The sequence below is a fragment of the Brachyhypopomus gauderio genome, chromosome 3 (assembly GCF_052324685.1).
Source record: "Brachyhypopomus gauderio isolate BG-103 chromosome 3, BGAUD_0.2, whole genome shotgun sequence".
NCBI lineage: Eukaryota > Metazoa > Chordata > Actinopteri > Gymnotiformes > Hypopomidae > Brachyhypopomus > Brachyhypopomus gauderio.
In genome coordinates this window covers 29,368,405-29,388,368 of record NC_135213.1, presented here as the reverse complement: position 1 = coordinate 29,388,368, position 19,964 = coordinate 29,368,405, and the positions used below count along the sequence as shown (strand labels likewise).

Below are 19,964 nucleotides of genomic sequence, written 5' to 3'. Positions count from 1 at the left end.
AGTGGCACTTTGACACACTTCGCAAACGTTTCTGCCACTGTTAGTTGTGTAGGACCTTTCTTTTTGTCTTTGGTTTTCTTTAGAAACTCTTCATGTTGTTTATGGTGGTATTTCGTTAAATTCTTGATTAGATTGGTTGTATTAAAAGTTCTTATAGCTTTACCACCACACTTTACTGTGGCATATGTTGCACTCTACCTCTTCGTCTTTGTTGTCCTTTAAGGTAAAATAATCCCACACAACTGACATTTTTACTGATAACTTCAAATTTACATGGTTAGGAGATGCCACTGAGCTAAATTGGAGAGGCCATTTGCTTGTGTGCTGAAGATGTGCTGGAAAATGCGGACCGGATTTTACTCTCACTGGCGAAAATACAGCAAAAACTTATCTAAATGGAAAAACCAGATCGGACTTCAAAAAAAAACTGGATCGGGAGTCTGGATCAGCATTTTCTCATGCCTGCTGATCCGATACCGATACGCATTTTTTCAAATATCGGCGGCCGATCCGATCCAAATATCGGATCAGGACAAGCCTAGTCTCTATCTCCTGCGCTGCTTTCTAGCTAATCTTAAGTTTCCCCCCTACTGTTTTCTTCCTTTCCATTTTACCTTAATTTGGGGGGGGGGGGGGGGGGAGTGTAAATTCTTGGGGTAAATGGGCACAAATTAAATATTATATTGCGATCGATCGATTACCACTGGTCGGTGAACTAGTAACTTATTGAATCATAGATGTAGATCAGAGATAAATAAAGTAATTTTTTTCAGCGTGAGAAATCGGATGTATGGTGTGTGAGCGTGTGAAGACAGTCAAATGCGTGTGTCTCACGAGAGTTGGCAAGCCTGCTGATGATAGGCTTTGACTATCCCTCTGTCAGTGTGCTACCCGTCAAGCTGTCCTACCTAGGGTTAACTGCGCATGCGCATGCTACTTTCACGTCAGTATTTAGCGTAGCCCATAATTGTGTATTGCCAGCTGTTTTTTCTATTGGATTAACAGTGAATATTGCCGATGTACCGAAAGTGTCCGGGTTGGGTCTTGTGTTGTTAGCTGCACAGACACAGCCATAAATCCCTGTTCTCTCCACACACACCTCATCCTCAGAACACTGCAGAACGTCACAGATGTCTAAGGAGAGAGAGACAGAGTGAGGATGTGGAAGGAGACACAGAGAGAAAATGAGACAGAGTGAGAGGATGTAGAAGGAGAGAAAGAATTAGAGAAAGGGAAAAGAGGGACAAATATTCATGCCTTTGCTGATTTTTCAGTTTGTTACATTTAAACATGTATGATTACTTAAGACTTTCTGTTAATTCAGAAACAACCTTTAACTCAGTTTTAGTGCCAACTTACTAGTGCCAACTAGTTTAATTGACTAATTATTAAAAGAAATTCATCTATTTAATCAGCTATGACCCCGTGGGGACACCACTACTCACTGCTTGGAGCACTAGACCTCATTAGACATACAGCATGATAACAATTAATTCTTTGTATCTGGGTTGAACTAATCAGTTAACCTTCCCTCATATGTAGAACTGTAAATGTAATCAAGTGGATAATTTTATGTTCTCAATGGGCTCTGTGCTGTCTTATTGAGCTTCCCTGAACCTCTCAGATCTTCAAAGCCTTGTCTGCTGGAGATACGTCCAACCTTACCTCCACCTCTCACTCTTAAGAAGGAGGCCTTTCTGTGCCACGTCATCTAAACTACCATACTCTATCCCACTGTGTCTGCAGTTTCTCTAATCATATCCCTCAAAGCCTACATTACTTTACACTTTATAATAAATAACAAATCAAACATATCAAATAGGAACTCTCCTTTTCACATCCCTGGATTGTAAAAATACATCAAAAATATATTTACCCTGAAAAGAGACTTGAAAAGCCCAGCGACCTGGAAATCCAACATTACTTTCAAAGGACAGGTCACTGGAGTCATTTACTCGAAGTCTGTCAAAGTCATCATTGTCGTCAACTGCAAAGCCAGCCTACAAAGATAATACTTGAACTAGACAGACCCCCAACAAATAAAGTATGTGAATCTAATCCAACACTGAATGATCTTGACAATTAAAATCAGCTAAAATGTATATGAACATTGTCTTCTCACCAACCAGGATTCCTGAAGATCAGTAAAGTTCTGATAGTTCATCAGGACATAAGAACGTCCATATTCATCACTAATCAAGACCACTTGGAATGACACAGCCTTAAGAAGAAGAAAAGGTTGTAAGTAGGCCTGTCGCGATAATTACATTATCAACTTATCGTACAATAATTTTTTTAACCGCGATCATTTTTGCTGATGTCGATATTGGCCATTGGGTTTCCGCGCAAATTTGTTTACATGAGAATAAACCGCAACTACGTTAGATTTTAGAAAGGCACGCAGTGCTGCACTCTCGCACCCCCTCCCCCATTAAGGGAAGACGAATCTGATCAGAGAGCGACATCTACCAGGTAGGAAATGAGTGCAGTACACAGAGAGAGTATGCGTCAATAACAGTAATAAAAAGTGAATTATTTCGAGTCCCTTACATTATTTAATGGTCGTTTATTATAGTGACCGTATTGCACAACTCGGTATGAATTGCCTTCATACTTTCCGCGTCACATTCTGTGCAGCGTTGTCCGTAACGATATGTGGTAGTATAAAGAAACACCCCTCAAAAACAGGGGAATGAACATTTACCTGACCAATTTTAATGTTGCTTTGTGTTTCAGGTTTGAAAAGTGCTGGAATTTGTTCGTTTCACAACAAATAGCGGTCTGACTGAACAGTTATCTTGTATTACGTTAACAAATACGAACCTCTTGTAATTCCAGGACGAAACATGAGAGAACGTGAAGACGTTAAGATTGGGTGTTTTGAAAATAAACCACCATTAAATAATGTGATAAAAAGTGAATTATTCCGAGTATATGTATCGTGCTGGGAAATATTGAACTGGACCATGAAAGTGACATACAAGTGCTTTAATTCCACCTTGTAAAGGTGTATGAACCCTGCAAACATGACTTTGTTAATTGCGCTGAAGCGCGGCACGCGCAAACTTTCACAACCTCGCGAATTGACAGGGCGCGAGGCCCTCGCGCACGGGCGGAGCCACTGCGATTACGTCATTTTCGCCGGGCGGACCCTCGTGCCGCTCGCGATGCGTCAAGTCTAAACCAGGCTTAACTCGCTATATAGCCAAAGAGATGCTGCCGTTAAATAAGGTCGAAAAGAAAACTTTATAAACATGCTGCAAAGATTTGACAAGCAGAATGAACTGCCAAAGAAAACCTATATCTCCCAAAATGCCATTCCAACTGTTATATCCTGTGCTGCCGGATCCATCTCCTGATCCTCCGGGCCGGGACTTGGCTACCACCTCGCTCTGGCTCCGCCCCTCCACTTAGGCCTTGTGGATAAAGAGGACGAAGATCCCAAGATGGAGGGGGAGAGATTGAGAGGAGATAGAGAGGCTTTGTGTGTGATACTGCTGTTTGGATATTTTGTGATATTGTGTGCTAGCTCTTGTGTAGTTGTATAACTTCGTGTCTTGGTGTGTGTTGTCTTTGATAAGTATTCTGTCTCGTGTGAGCCCTGTGGGAGAATATTTGTGCTTAGATACTGGTTGTAGGGAGTGGTGCTTTTTTTGTTTTGTGGGTTTGTGATTGTTTGTTGTCAGTGTAGGTAAGCATTGTACTTTTGTTTTAGGGGTAGTTATATTATTTTTCAAAGGGGGGGGGGGGGGATTGTTTGTTATTTTGGCCTTGCCACTCCTGATGATTGCCAGTAAAACTTCTTGTTTCAGAAATCAGATAACTTTGTCCTGGATTTACATTTCTTCCATCACCCATATCAGTACAGATTATACACATACATACCGTTGCGGCCTTTACCTAGACAAGGGACGTAACACCAACCTTATATAATGACGTGAAAGATGGCATTCTGAAGGAGATTAAATACATCTCATTTTACTCTGCCACTATGTGGTAAAGCACAAATATGACCCCATACATGAGCTTTACAATACATTACATTACTGCAGAAGCAAGAAAAAATTCTATAATGGCACTTTAAAATGACAATATTATTGTTTATGGCAATAATTTCTGGGACAATATATCGTTCAGAAATTTTTGTTATTGTGACAGGCCTAGTTGTAAGTCATGCACTTTGGGAGCAGTGACTGAATTCTAAGAACAGATTCTTACCTCTTCATTATTTTCAAGTGGCATGTTCAGCCATGTGGCAACGAAGACCCAGGCAGCTTCTTCAAAGTCAGCATCTTGGAATGCCTGATTAACAGCATCTGTAGCTACTTCTATGAGAGGTCCATCTGTGGCTTGCTCATAGTAAACCTCTCCCCCCTCATCATTTTCAATATCAGCCCAGAATGGAGCAATCATGTCCTGGCCAATGCTTGAGTTAGGATACAATTCTGGAGAAGGTTCAAAGAATGACACAAAGCCATTCATGTCCAGCTAAGAGATAATGATCAATAGAGGCTAGATTAATACTGGTACAATCCTGGAAGACAGAACATGGTAATAGACTGCATTTTTAAATGGAAGACACAGCATGGTAACAGACTGCACTTTTTAAATTGTATGTTTCAGTACTTACATAAAATTGCGAGTAATTTCTTCCGTGGTACATAAATGGATAGTCCAGATCGATGACTACAGATGCTCCATCATAAGGGAAAGAACTAGCATGAGCTTCAGGTCCAATGGGGAAAAATATCACTGAGAAAAAAACAAATGTAATTATGTTGACTTTGGGGTTTTATTTTGTTTTGTTGGTTTTGTTATTTGTTTGACAGTCAAGTCCAAATGTGTCCTCCTCCAGCCTAATAATAGTAGGCCTATTCCATTTTGACTAAAGGATAATACAGGATTTAAACATACTGTATTCCACTGAACTATTCACTGACATCCTGCAGAATATTAGGGGGGGGGGGGTAGTCTACTGTTCACAGAAGGCTTCCACATCATAGTAAAGATGACACCACAAAATGAAATACTTCTAAATACCAAAAAATAGCTAGATTACAAGCTATTTGTTAGATCTACCAGAAATGTACACAAATTCATACAGTTTGAATAACGACAGTCTTCTTTATTGAAAGTACGATAATATGTATGTCACGTAGGGCTACGCCCAGTGGTTATAGAGTTGACTGTGTTTTTAGAGTTGACTGTGTTTGTAGAGTTACCACTGGATTTGGAGTTGCCTGTGTTTGTAGTGTTGCCTGTGTTTGAAGAGTTGGCAGAGTTTGTAGAATTAGGTGCTTGAGAGGAAACTGATGTTAAATCTATTATTCACCAGTGTTGTATAAAGTATTAGAGACCCATACTTGAGTAAAAGTACAAGTACTCTATCAAAAATTGACTTGAGTAGAAGTTGAAGTGTTCTTTAAAAACTTTACTTAAGTAGAAGTACAGAAGTATTCAGCATTCTTTGTACTTAAGTATTGCAAGTAGTTTATTCTGAAATTTATTACTCAAGTACTGAAAGTAAAAAGTACAAGTACTGTGTTTTGAATTAATTAAAGAAAGCCATCAAAGTTTGATTATCAATTATTTTTATATATCACTTACAAATCAAAGATGTCAAAGACAAATACAAGTGGTCTGTATGTATAAACAAGTAGCAACTTAAAAAACTGGGCTTAACACTTCGCACACAAAAAACAGATAACCTATGTCCCGCTACGTCGTAGGTTTGATGCAGAAGTACAAGTTTGCCTTAATTTAGCTGAGAAAACGAGGTGTATTTTGGATGTAAAATCCGTCCGTCGGGTTCTAAGGGTGAGCCTACTATCCTGCGTTTACCCCTAACAAATGCCCTTACCCTATAAAAACACTACAATATAAAAATGGGCACATAATTAGTCAGCGTGAAGAGACACTGCTTACTGTTGCTAAAAACACACAACTCAGCGTGACATCGCCTTTATGATTGCCAGCTAACGTTAAGTGAATACTGCAGCACGTCATGAACATAATTAGGTTAGTTAGCTAAGATATCTAACCTAACTGTGTCTTCTGTGCGTTATATGTATAATTTACATTGATGTGGGGTGGTCTCCTACCTCACTTATGCTGCTTTTCTGCTGTTACCAAACACGGTATCATCTCTTTTATTGAGATAAAAAGCGAATCATTTGGAATAATTTCGAGTATATGTGTATTTGTATAAATAAGTAAACTAAGCTGAAGGTGCTGGAAAATACTGAAAATGGACCTTCAAAGTGCCGTACAAGTGCATGAATTTAACTTCGCACGCACAAAACGACATCGCGACGCGACCGCGCGCGTGGCCAACGCGCATGGCCAACGCGCATGGCCAACGCGCATGGGCGGAGCCACCGCGATTGCATAATTTTTGCCGCGCGGACCCTTGCGGCAGTCACGACGTGTCAAGTGAACCTAGATTACGAAGCTCAAGTGTTCAGTGAAGGCAGCAGCAGAGTAAACGGGACGCGACCGGAGCATGCGCAGTTTTCTCATAAGACAGCCTGATTGCTTGACCCGGTGACAGAGCCAGCTAACATGTTTATAATTGTAACGAGTAACTATACAGCACGTCAAAAATTTATCAGAGTAAAAGTATTAAACTGATGGAAAATATGTAGTGAAGTAAAAGTGGAAGTAGGAGAAAAAAATAATACTCCAGTAAAGTACAGATACAGCATTTTAGTACTTAAGTACAGTAGCGAAGTAGTTCTACTTCGTTACTATACAACTCTGATATTCACAACGGCAAGGACGTAAATATAGTTGAATTCCTGAGATAATTATTTAAGATCAGTTATGAGTTGTCAAATACAAGATCACATTTTAAAAATCAAAGCACACCCACCCATCACAGATGTCAATGTTTCAAGGATTAGCCTACGCATCATATAGATGAAGATTTGTAAACTGTGCTTATTGCAGCATAAAATATTGTAGCGACTACTACTCCTCACAATGAATTCCCTAACGGACAGGCACTTGGCCACTAGTGCACAGGCACTTGGACACGGGGGGGGGGGGGGGGGGGGGTTAAAAGAGCAAACAGTGCTATTGTTTCAGTTGCGTTGTAAATAGTTTCCCTCCTCGGGATTTTTGGATTAAGCAGTTTCTGCCTCGGTTCCCGAACCCGCTTCAGTGGTGCCCCGATGTCTATTCAGACGATTCCGAAGTATTCGCGTCATGACGGCGAATGCAGTAGCACTTAAATTACCGGAGTTTTAGGAGCAGCGTGCCACTGTTTGGTTTGCTCAAGCCGAGGCTCAGTTCGCCATCCGGAAAATCACAGAGGACAACACGATGTATTATTATGTCATCACTGCCCTGAACAATGGCACCGCTTCCAGAGTGGTAAGTTTTCTTTAAGACCCTCTAGAGGACGATAAGTATGACGCCCTTAAGTTGCTCCTCCTACAAATTTTCGAGCTGTCGGAGTCAGAACGTGCCCGCAGGCTTCTTTCGCTGTGTGGTTTGGGCAATTCCAAACATTCAGAGCTGATGGATCACATGCTGTCCCTACTGGGCGACCACCCGCCGTGTTTTCTGTTCAGATGAAATTTCCTTCAGCAGTTGCCCAGCGACGTTTGCGCAACTTTTACGGGTTCTGCCCTCAGGTATTATCGTGCATTAGCTAGGGAGGCCGACAAGATTTTCTTAGCCAAGCAGTGTTTTGCAGTCATGCGTGTCTGTACACCCCCGCTCCCCTCTGGCACTGCCGTCTGCGCGTCCATGCCTCCGCCCTCCCCAGCTCACTGTTTTTACCATGCGAGTTTCAGAGCCAAGACCAGAAGCTGCCGCCTACCATGCAGTTTCAGGAAGCTGGGAAAAGTGAGGGCCGATGCCTGCTAGCGGCTACAGGCGTCGGCCGTTCCAGTAGCCTGCTTTTCCTCACGGACACGGTCTCGGGGCTTCGTTTCCTCTGTGACACAGGCGCTCAGTTGAGCGTTCTGCCCGCCTCCGAGATGGACATGAAGTCAGGCCACGCTGGCCCTGCCTTTGGGGCCACCAAGCTCTATTCCCACGTACGGGCAATGGTCGGTGCCACTGTGCTTCGGTGGGCAGTGGTTCACATGGCCTTATGTCTTGGCGAAGGTTTCCACTCCCCTCTTAGATGCTGAATTTCCTGTGTGCCAACAGCTTGCTGGTCAATATTAGAGACAGAAGCTTCGTAAATCCGGAGACTTTCAGCTCTCTCCCATGCTCGCTTAAGCTCCTCCAAACTGTTGGGTGCGTTCTCTGTCTCAGACGATTTCTCGCATCTCCTCGTGGAGTTTCCTGGTCTGACAGAACCCACGTTCTCTTCAGACAGCAGCAGGCATGGTGTTGAGCATCACATCGCAACCTCAGGCCCGCCTGTTCATGCTCGCGCTAGACGTTTGGACCCCGCCAAGCTCGCAATAGCGAGAGCTGAGTTTGGAGCACTGGAGTGCCTTGGTATTGTGTGTACAGCAGTGATCACTCCATTTGGCCTGTTCAAGTTCCTCCGCATACCTTTTGGCCTCAAAAATGCTGCCCAGACATTCCAGCGTCTCATGGACAGTGTCCTGCATGATTTGCCTTTCCTTTTTGTCTACCTGTATGACATTTTAGTGGCCAGCGCCTCAAGGTTAGAGCACCTGCGGCACCTCTGGCTCCTGTTCGAGCATCTCAGCCAGCATGGCCTGATCATCAACCCGTTGAAATGCCAGTTTGGACTTTGCCTTATTGATTTTCTCGGCCACCGCATCACCAGGGCCGGTGTTGTTCCACTCCCTACCAAGGTGGAAGCTATCCAGTGATTCACCCGTCCTCTTACAATTAAGGCCCTGCAGGAGTTGCCGGGCATGGTGAATTTCTATCACCGTTTCATCCCACGAGTGGCCGGCCTCATGCACCCTCTCTACATGGCCCTCAAAGGCAAAGCCGCCAAGCACACAGTGGATTAGACTAGTGAGTGGCTCCTGGCTTTTGACGCAGCTAAACGCACGTTGGCGGATGCTACTTTATTGGTGCACCTCTCTCCTGATGCGCCCATCGATGGGGCTTGGCAGCCCTTGGCATTCTTCAGTCGCCAGCTCTGCCCCGCCGAATGCAAGTACAGCATGTTTAACTGCGAGCTACTCGCCCTGTACCTGGCTGTACAGCATTTTCGTTTTCTTCTGAAAGGCCGCCCGTTTACTGCATTCGTGGACCACAAGCCATTGGCATTCGTGATGGCTAAGGTTTCTGAACCGTGGTCTGCCCGTCAGTGGCGTCAGCTGGCCTTCATCTCAGAGTTCACCATGAACATCCAGCACGATGCGGGGAAAGACAACTCGGTGGCCGACTGCCTCGCGCCGTGCACCTCGGCATCGACTACTCCCGTATGGCAGCAGACCAGGTGTCGGACCCGGAGGTCCAGGCCTACAGGATGGCAATCACTGGCCTGCAGTTGGCGGACGTTCCCTTCAGTGATGCAGGTGTGACGCTCCTCTGTGACGTGTCCATGGGCCGGCCTAGGCCTATCGTCCCCGCCTGATGGCGCAAGCTGGTTTTTGATGTCATACACGGTCTCCCCCGGCAGGAGGGCGTCGCAGAAGCTAGTGGTGGACAATTTTATCTGGCATGGCCTCAGGAAGGACACTCGCGATTGGGTTAGTGCTTGTGTAGCCTGCCAGCGTGCCAAGGTGCACATACACGTTAAGGCCCCGCTGGATTCGTTTCCTGTGTCAGAGCGGCGTTTCGACCACATGCATGTGGATTTAGTGGGGCCGCTGCCACCATCCCTTGGTTTCTCTCACCTCACTGTCGTCGACAGGACCACGAGGTGGCCGGAGGCCATACCGTTGTCCTCCACAACGGCCTCGGAAGTGGCCCGGGCGTTTATTGGCATGTGGGTTGCATGGTTTGGCATCCTGTCGGATATGTCCTCGGACCGCGGGCCTTCACTTCCGCCCTCCGGAATGGCGTGGCTGCGGGCCTCGGAGTACACCTGCACCGCATGATGGCCTACCACCCCCAGGCCAACGGGCTTAGTGAGCTTTTCCATTGCTCTATGAAAGCCGTGCTCCGGGCCAGCCTCCAGGACGACGACTGGGTTGATAGGCTCCCCTGGGTCATGCTGGGCCTCAGGTCGTCCCCCAAAGAAGATCTCCAGGTTTCCTCGGCCGAACTCGTCTATGGCCAGCCCTTGCAAGTCCCCAGAGATTTTCTCCCTTGTCCTACTGCCCCGTGGTCCACCGGCCACCAGCGGCAGGTCCTTCGCGAGTTCTCAGGTGTTTTTGTTCCCGTGCCCACCTCTCAGCATGGCCGACAGCAGTCCCGTTTTCCACCTTCTTTGAGTGCTGCTAGGTTTGTGTTCATCTGGGATGATGCACACCGCAGTCCCCTCCGCCCCTACGACAGCCCTTTCCGAGTGCTTGAGCTGGAGAACAAGTTCTTCCACGTGGACATTGGGGGTGTCCCCGAGAGTGTTTCGGTGGACCGTCTGAAGCCGGCACATTTAGACTCGGATGTTGCTGTGGTTATAGCATGGCCAGCGAGCCATGGGCGGCCCCCTATTGTTGGTCCTGCCCGCCCCTGCTGATCAACCGGCCTGTTCAACTGCCCCGCCTGCGGGTGGTGTGAACCAGTCTGGACGGTTGATTTGTCCCCCTCGCCGGTTGGACATGTCCGTGTTTGTGAATTCTGGGGGGGCGTGCGTAGCCACTACTACTCCTCACAGCGAATTCCCTAACGGACAGGCACTTGGCCACTCAAGGAGTCTTAGCCCTTTAAGTGACACTGGGGGGTGGCGCCTGCGTGCGCCAGGGGTGCAGCAGGGGAGGGGGGAAGAGGTTAGAGAGCGAACAGTGCAATTGTTTCAGTTGCGTTTTAAATAAAGTTTCCCTCCTCAGGATTTTTTGATTAAGCAGTTTCTGCCTTGGTTCCAAAACCCGATTCAATATAACATGAAGTGTAAGAAGTAATTCCAGAAATTGAGTCTTGGTAAAACCTGTTATTGAAATCATGACAACATCAGTGAGATACATCAGCATTTTACTATCCACTTACTGTTATTAGAAGAATTGCTAAAGTTGCCAGTGCTTTTAGAGTTGACTGTGTTTGTAGAGTTGCCACTGGGTTTGGAGTTGCCTGTGTTTGAAGAGTTGGCAGAGTTGGTAGAATCAGATGCTTGAGAGGCAACTGATCTTAAAGCTATTATACATAACGGCAAGGCCGTAAATATTGTTTCACTCCAGAGATAATTATTTAAGATCAGTTATGAGTTGTCAAATACAAGATGACATTTTAAATCAAAACACACCTATCCATCATGGATGTCAATGTTTCAAGGATTGGCCTACGCATCATATTGAAGAAGATTTGTAAACTGTGCTTATTGCAGCATAAAATTAAACATGAAGTGTAAGAAGTAATTCCAGAAATCGAGTCTTGGTAAAACCTGTTATTGAAATCATGACAACATCAGTGAGATACATCAGCATTTTACTATCCACTTACTGTTATTAGAAGAATTGCTGAAGTTGCCAGTGCTTGTAGAGTTGACTGTGTTTTTTGAGTTGACTGTGTTTGTAGAGTTACCACTGGATTTGGAGTTGCCTGTGTGTGTAGTGTTGCCTGTGTTTGAAGAGTTGGCAGAGTTTGTAGAATTAGATGCTTGAGAGGCAATTGATGTTAAAGCTATTATTCACAACGGCAAGGACGTAAATATCGTTGAATTCATGAGATAATTATTTAAGATCAGTTATGAGTTGTCAAATACAAGATCACATTTTAAATCAAAGCACACCCACCCCTCACGGATGTCAATGTTTCAAGGACTGGCCTATGCATTGTATTGAAGAAGATTTGTAAACTGTGCTTATTGCAGCATAAAATATAACATGAAGTGTAAGAAGTAATTCCAGAATTGGAGTCTTGGTAAAATCTGTTATTGAAATCATGACAAAATCAGTGAGATACATCATAATTTTACTATCCACTCACTGTTGTTAGAAGAATTGCTGAAGTTGCCAGTGCTTGTGGAGTTCACTGTGTTTTTAGAGTTGACTGTGTTTGTAGAGTTACCACTGGATTTGGAGTTGCCTGTGTTTGAAGAGTTGGCAGAATTTATAGAATTAGATGCTTGAGAGGCAACTGATGTTAAAGCTATTATTCACAACGGCAAGGATGTAAATATCTTTGAATTCCTGAGATAATAATTTAAGATCAGTTATGAGTTGTCAAATACAAGATCACATTTTAAATCAAAGCACACCCATCCATCACGGATGTCAATGTTTCAAGGATTGGCCTAGGCATCACATTGAAGAAGATTTGTAAACTGTGCTTATTGCAGCATAAAATATAACATGAAGTGTAAGACGTAATTCCAGAATTGGAGTCTTGGTAAAACCTATTATTGAAATCATGACAACATCAGTGAGATACATCAACATTTTACTATCCACTTACTGTTATTAGAAGAATTGCTGAAGTTGCCAGTGCTTGTAGAGTTGACTGTGTTTGTAGAGTTGCCACTGGGTTTGGAGTTGCCTGTGTTTGAAGAGTTGGCAGAGTTGGTAGAATTAGATGCTTGAGAGGCAACTGATCTTAAAGCTATTATTCATAATGGCAAGAACATAAATATCATTGATTTCCTGAGATAATTATTAAGGATCAGTTATGAGTTGCCAAATACAAGATCAAATTTTAAATCAAAGTACACCCATCCATCACGGATGTCAATGTTTCAAGGATTGGCCTACGCATCATATTGAAGAAGATTTGTAAACTGTGCTTATTGCAGCATAAAATATAACATGAAGTGTAAAAAGTAATTTCAGAATTGGAGTCTTGGTAAAATCTGTTATTGAAATCATGACAACATCAGTGAGATACATCAGCATTTTACTATCCACTTACTGTTATTAGAAGAATTGCTGAAGTTGCCAGTGCTTGTGGAGTTGACTGTGTTTTTAGAGTTGCCACTGGGTTTGGAGTTGCCTGTGTTTGTAGTGTTGCCTGTGTTTGAAGAGTTGGCAGAGTTTGTAGATTTAGATGCTTGAGAGGCAACTGATGTTAAAGCTATTATTCACAACGGCAAGGACGTAAATATTGTTGAATTCTTGAGATAATTATTTAAGATCAGTTATGAGTTGTCAAACACAAGATCACATTTTAAATCAAAGCACACCCATCCATCACGGATGTCAATGTTTCAAGGATTGGCCTAGGCATCACATTGAAGAAGATTTGTAAACTGTGCTTATTGCAGCATAAAATATAACATGAAGTGTAAGACGTAATTCCAGAAATCGAGTCTTGGTAAAATCTGTTATTGAAATCATGACAACATCAGTGAGATACATCAACATTTTACTATCCACTTACTGTTACTAGAAGAATTGCTGAAGTTGCCAGTGCTTGTGGAGTTGACTGTGTTTGTAGAGTTGCCACTGGGTTTGGAGTTGCCTGTGTTTGTAGTGTTGCCTGTGTTTGAAGAGTTGGCAGAGTTTGTAGATTTAGATGCTTGAGAGGCAACTGATGTTAAAGCTATTATTCACAACGGCAAGGACGTAAATATTGTTGAATTCTTGAGATAATTATTTAAGATCAGTTATGAGTTGTCAAACACAAGATCACATTTTAAATCAAAGCACACCCACCCATCACGGATGTCAATGTTTCAAGGATTGGCCTAGGCATCACATTGAAGAAGATTTGTAAACTGTGCTTATTGCAGCATAAAATATAACATGAAGTGTAAGATGTAATTCCAGAAATCGAGTCTTGGTAAAACCTGTTATTGAAATCATGACAACATCAGTGAGATACATCAACATTTTACTATCCACTTACTGTTATTAGAAGAATTGCTGAAGATGCCAGTGCTTGTAGAGTTGACTGTGTTTGTAGAGTTGCCACTGGGTTTGGAGTTGCCTGTGTTTGAAGAGTTGGCAGAGTTGGTAGAATTAGATGCTTGAGAGGCAACTGATCTTAAAGCTATTATTCATAACGGCAAGAACATAAATATCATTGATTTCCTGAGATAATTATTAAGCATCAGTTATGAGTTGCCAAATACAAGATCACATTTTAAATCAAAGTACACCCATCCATCACGGATGTCAATGTTTCAAGGATTGGCCTACGCATCATATTGAAGAAGATTTGTAAACTGTGCTTATTGCAGCATAAAATATAACATGAAGTGTAAGAAGTAATTTCAGAATTGGAGTCTTGGTAAAATCTGTTATTGAAATCATGACAACATCATTGAGATACATCAGCATTTACTATCCACTTACTGTTATTAGAAGAATTGCTGAAGTTGCCGGTGCTTGTGGAGTTGACTGTGTTTTTAGAGTTGACTGTGTTTGTAGAGTTACCACTAGATTTGGAGTTGCCTGTGTTTGTAGTGTTGCCTGTGTTTGAAGAGTTGGCAGAGTTTGTAGATTTAGATGCTTGAGAGGCAACTGATGTTAAAGCTATTATTCACAACGGCAAGGACGTAAATATTGTTGAATTCCTGAGATAATTATTTAAGATCAGTTATGAGTTGTCAAACACAAGATCACATTTTAAATCAAAGCACACCCACCCATCACGGATATCAATGTTTCAAGGATTGGCCTAGGCATCACATTGAAGAAGATTTGTAAACTGTGCTTATTGCAGCATAAAATATAACATGAAGTGTAAGACGTAATTCCAGAAATCGAGTCTTGGTAAAACCTGTTATTGAAATCATGACAACATCAGTGAGATACATCAACATTTTACTATCCACTTACTGTTATTAGAAGAATTGCTGAAGTTGCCAGTGCTTGTAGAGTTGACTGTGTTTGTAGAGTTGCCACTGGGTTTGGAGTTGCCTGTGTTTGAAGAGTTGGCAGAGTTGGTAGAATTAGATGCTTGAGAGGCAACTGATCTTAAAGCTATTATTCATAACGGCAAGAACATAAATATCATTGATTTCCTGAGATAATTATTAAGCATCAGTTATGAGTTGCCAAATACAAGATCACATTTTAAATCAAAGTACACCCATCCATCACGGATGTCAATGTTTCAAGGATTGGCCTACGCATCATATTGAAGAAGATTTGTAAACTGTGCTTATTGCAGCATAAAATATAACATGAAATGTAAGAAGTAATTTCAGAATTGGAGTCTTGGTAAAATCTGTTATTGAAATCATGACAACATCATTGAGATACATCAGCATTTACTATCCACTTACTGTTATTAGAAGAATTGCTGAAGTTGCCGGTGCTTGTGGAGTTGACTGTGTTTTTAGAGTTGACTGTGTTTGTAGAGTTACCACTAGATTTGGAGTTGCCTGTGTTTGTAGTGTTGCCTGTGTTTGAAGAGTTGGCAGAGTTTGTAGATTTAGATGCTTGAGAGGCAACTGATGTTAAAGCTATTATTCACAACGGCAAGGACGTAAATATTGTTGAATTCCTGAGATAATTATTTAAGATCAGTTATGAGTTGTCAAACACAAGATCACATTTTAAATCAAAGCACACCCACCCATCACGGATATCAATGTTTCAAGGATTGGCCTAGGCATCACATTGAAGAAGATTTGTAAACTGTGCTTATTGCAGCATAAAATATAACATGAAGTGTAAGACGTAATTCCAGAAATCGAGTCTTGGTAAAACCTGTTATTGAAATCATGACAACATCAGTGAGATACATCAACATTTTACTATCCACTTACTGTTATTAGAAGAATTGCTGAAGTTGCCAGTGCTTGTAGAGTTGACTGTGTTTGTAGAGTTGCCACTGGGTTTGGAGTTGCCTGTGTTTGAAGAGTTGGCAGAGTTGGTAGAATTAGATGCTTGAGAGGCAACTGATCTTAAAGCTATTATTCATAACGGCAAGAACATAAATATCATTGATTTCCTGAGATAATTATTAAGCATCAGTTATGAGTTGCCAAATACAAGATCACATTTTAAATCAAAGTACACCCATCCATCACGGATGTCAATGTTTCAAGGATTGGCCTACGCATCATATTGAAGAAGATTTGTAAACTGTGCTTATTGCAGCATAAAATATAACATGAAGTGTAAGAAGTAATTTCAGAATTGGAGTCTTGGTAAAATCTGTTATTGAAATCATGACAACATCATTGAGATACATCAGCATTTACTATCCACTTACTGTTATTAGAAGAATTGCTGAAGTTGCCAGTGCTTGTGGAGTTGACTGTGTTTTTAGAGTTGACTGTGTTTGTAGAGTTACCACTAGATTTGGAGTTGCCTGTGTTTGTAGTGTTGCCTGTGTTTGAAGAGTTGGCAGAGTTTGTAGATTTAGATGCTTGAGAGGCAACTGATGTTAAAGCTATTATTCACAACGGCAAGGACGTAAATATTGTTGAATTCCTGAGATAATTATTTAAGATCAGTTATGAGTTGTCAAACACAAGATCACATTTTAAATCAAAGCACACCCACCCATCACGGATGTCAATGTTTCAAGGATTGGCCTAGGCATCACATTGAAGAAGATTTGTAAACTGTGCTTATTGCAGCATAAAATATAACATGAAGTGTAAGACGTAATTCCAGAAATCGAGTCTTGGTAAAACCTGTTATTGAAATCATGACAACATCAGTGAGATACATCAACATTTTACTATCCACTTACTGTTATTAGAAGAATTGCTGAAGTTGCCAGTGCTTGTAGAGTTGACTGTGTTTGTAGAGTTGCCACTGGGTTTGGAGTTGCCTGTGTTTGAAGAGTTGGCAGAGTTGGTAGAATTAGATGCTTGAGAGGCAACTGATCTTAAAGCTATTATTCATAACGGCATGAACATAAGTATCATTGATTTCCTGAGATAATTATTAAGGATCAGTTATGAGTTGCCAAATACAAGATCACATTTTAAATCAAAGTACACCCATCCATCACGGATGTCACTATATCAAGGAATGGCCTACACATCATATTGAAGAATATTTGTAAACTGTGCTTATTGCAGCATAAAATATAACATGAAGTGTAAGACGTAATTCCAGAATTGGAGTCTTGGTAAAATCTGTTATTGAAATCATGACAACATCAGTGAGATACATCAGCATTTTACTATCCACTTACTGTTATTAGAAGAATTGCTGAAGTTGCCGGTGCTTGTGGAGTTGACTGTGTTTTTAGAGTTGACTGTGTTTGTAGAGTTACCACTAGATTTGGAGTTGCCTGTGTTTGTAGTGTTGCCTGTGTTTGAAGAGTTGGCAGAGTTTGTAGATTTAGATGCTTGAGAGGCAACTGATGTTAAAGCTATTATTCACAATGGCAAGGACGTAAATATTGTTGAATTCCTGAGATAATTATTTAAGATCAGTTATGAGTTGTCAAACACAAGATCACATTTTAAATCAAAGCACACCCACCCATCACGGATGTCAATGTTTCAAGGATTGGCCTAGGCATCACATTGAAGAAGATTTGTAAACTGTGCTTATTGCAGCATAAAATATAACATGAAGTGTAAGACGTAATTCCAGAAATCGAGTCTTGGTAAAACCTGTTATTGAAATCATGACAACATCAGTGAGATACATCAACATTTTACTATCCACTTACTGTTATTAGAAGAATTGCTGAAGTTGCCAGTGCTTGTAGAGTTGACTGTGTTTGTAGAGTTGCCACTGGGTTTGGAGTTGCCTGTGTTTGAAGAGTTGGCAGAGTTGGTAGAATTAGATGCTTGAGAGGCAACTGATCTTAAAGCTATTATTCATAACGGCATGAACATAAGTATCATTGATTTCCTGAGATAATTATTAAGGATCAGTTATGAGTTGCCAAATACAAGATCACATTTTAAATCAAAGTACACCCATCCATCACGGATGTCAATATATCAAGGAATGGCCTACACATCATATTGAAGAAGATTTGTAAACTGTGCTTATTGCAGCATAAAATATAACATGAAGTGTAAGAAGTAATTTCAGAATTGGAGTCTTGGTAAAATCTGTTATTGAAATCATGACAACATCAGTGAGATACATCAGCATTTTACTATCCACTTACTGTTATTAGAAGAATTGCTGAAGTTGCCAGTGCTTGTGGAGTTGACTGTGTTTGTAGAGTTACCACTAGATTTGGAGTTGCCTGTGTTTGTAGTGTTGCCTGTGTTTGAAGAGTTGGCAGAGTTGTTAGAATTAGATGCTTGAGAGGCAACTGATCTTAAAGCTATTATACATAACGGCAAGGACGTAGATATTGTTTCATTCCTGAGGTAATTATTTAAGATCAGTTATGAGTTGTCATATACAAGATGACATTTTAAATCAAAGCACACCCATCCATCATGGATGTCATTGTTTCAAGGATTGGCCTACGCATCACATTGAAGAAGATTTGTAAACTGTGCTTATTGCAGCATAAAATATAACATGAAGTGTAAGACGTAATTTCAGAAATGGAGTCTTGGTAAAACCTGTTATTGAAAACATGACAACATCAGTGAGATACATCAGCATTTTACTATCCACTCACTGTTATTAGAAGAATTGCTGAAGTTGCCAGTGCTTGTAGAGTTGACTGTGTTTGTAGAGTTGACTATGTTTGTAGAGTTGCCACTAGCTTTTGAGTTGACCGTGTTTGTAGAGTTGCCACTGGCTTTGGAGTTGACTGTGTTTATAGAGTTGCCTGTATTTGAAGAGGTGGCACAGTTGGTAGAATTAGATGCTTGAGAGGCAACTGATCTTAAAGCTATTATTCATAACGGCATGGACGTAAATATCGTTGAATTCCTGAGATAATTATTTAAGATCAAATACAAGATGACATTTTAAACTAGACTTGCATTTCCTTGCAGTCGGTATGAGAGAGATGTATGTGTGTGTTTGTGTGGTGTATATGTGTGTGTGTGGAGTGGGTATGAGAGAGATGTATGTATATGCACCTGCGGTGGGGGGGACACTGTCTTGTTTAATGTGATTTGCACCCTCCGAACAAACGGATGTAGTTCGGGACATATTTAACTTATCAATTAACCGAAGAGATTGTTTGAGAGATGATTTTGGTGTAATTGTGTGTGGTTTGACCCAATACTGTCTGAATTATGACAAATTAAACACAGAGTCAAATTGTGAAAAAGCCTATTCTGATTTGGAAAAATTAACATGGGAGCTAATGGAGCAGTTTTCTGTGCCTAGGGCCAAACAAATGCTCATAACTCTAAAAGTAATTAATCAAATTATTAGATATCCCGGCGTGCCAGAAAGGACAAGTTTCTCTCCCATTTAAAATTTAAATGGAGCTTCTAGGTGAAGGTTTAAGGATTTTACAAGTTTATCCAGGAGATTTTTTTTATCATTTTTCATGATTGCACACACTCCAACTTCTTCTTCTTCTTTCGGCTATTTCTGTTTAGGGGTTGCCACAGCGGATCAAACTCCTCCATCTGGCCCTGTCCTGAGTGTCCTCCACTGACACACCAGCCACTCTCATATCCTCTACCACTGTATCCATAAACCTCCTCATAGGTCTACCTCTCCTCCTACCGTTCCATCCTCAAGACCCTCCTACCAATATACCTCTCCTTGCTCCTCTGTACATGTCCAAACCATCTCAATCTCGCTTCTCTAACTTTATCTCCATAACATGCTACATGTGCTGAACCTCTAATAAACTAATTTCTGATCCTATCCTTCCTCGTCACTCCAAATGAGAATCTCAACAGCTTCACCTCAGACACCTCCATCTCCCTCACCTGTCTCTTTGTCAGTACCACTGTCTCCAGTCCATATAACATAGCAGGTCTCACTACTGTCCTATAGATCTTTCCTTTCATTCTAGCCAACACCCTTGATCTGAGATCACCCCAGACACTTTATACCATCCACCCCACCCTGCCTGCACTCTCTTCTTTACCTCTCTTTCACTTCCTCCATTACTCTGTATCCTCAACCCTAAGTAGGTAAACTCGTCAACCTTCACCAAATCAACTCCTTGTAACTGGACCTGTCCACCAT

At 41.7% G+C, this 19,964-nt stretch overlaps 1 protein-coding gene across 19 annotated transcripts in view; it reads right to left on the bottom strand.

Moving 5' to 3' along the window:
- The window catches only part of LOC143511023 (uncharacterized), a 35,839-nt gene that overhangs the window by 4,103 nt on the left and 11,772 nt on the right, over nt 1-19,964 (bottom strand). For 2 of the 19 annotated variants that reach the window (XM_077000997.1, XM_077000998.1), the window contains 22 exons: nt 18,484-18,636; nt 18,016-18,114; nt 17,566-17,646; nt 17,080-17,196; nt 16,630-16,710; nt 16,144-16,260; nt 15,695-15,775; nt 15,209-15,325; nt 14,760-14,840; nt 14,274-14,390; nt 13,825-13,905; nt 13,357-13,455; nt 12,889-12,987; nt 12,439-12,519; nt 11,971-12,069; nt 11,485-11,601; nt 11,035-11,115; nt 4,631-4,752; nt 4,219-4,488; nt 2,123-2,221; nt 1,877-2,000; nt 1,024-1,134 (listed from right to left, as the gene is read on the bottom strand). In XM_077000997.1, the coding sequence (XP_076857112.1) occupies nt 1,024-1,134; nt 1,877-2,000; nt 2,123-2,221; nt 4,219-4,488; nt 4,631-4,752; nt 11,035-11,115; nt 11,485-11,601; nt 11,971-12,069; nt 12,439-12,519; nt 12,889-12,987; nt 13,357-13,455; nt 13,825-13,905; nt 14,274-14,390; nt 14,760-14,840; nt 15,209-15,325; nt 15,695-15,775; nt 16,144-16,260; nt 16,630-16,710; nt 17,080-17,196; nt 17,566-17,646; nt 18,016-18,114; nt 18,484-18,636 (2,427 nt within the window). The remainder of the gene's footprint in view (nt 1-1,023; nt 1,135-1,876; nt 2,001-2,122; nt 2,222-4,218; nt 4,489-4,630; nt 4,753-11,034; nt 11,116-11,484; nt 11,602-11,970; nt 12,070-12,438; nt 12,520-12,888; nt 12,988-13,356; nt 13,456-13,824; nt 13,906-14,273; nt 14,391-14,759; nt 14,841-15,208; nt 15,326-15,694; nt 15,776-16,143; nt 16,261-16,629; nt 16,711-17,079; nt 17,197-17,565; nt 17,647-18,015; nt 18,115-18,483; nt 18,637-19,964) is intronic. The other 17 variants (XM_077000999.1, XM_077001000.1, XM_077001002.1 and 14 more) reach the window with 17 other exon arrangements.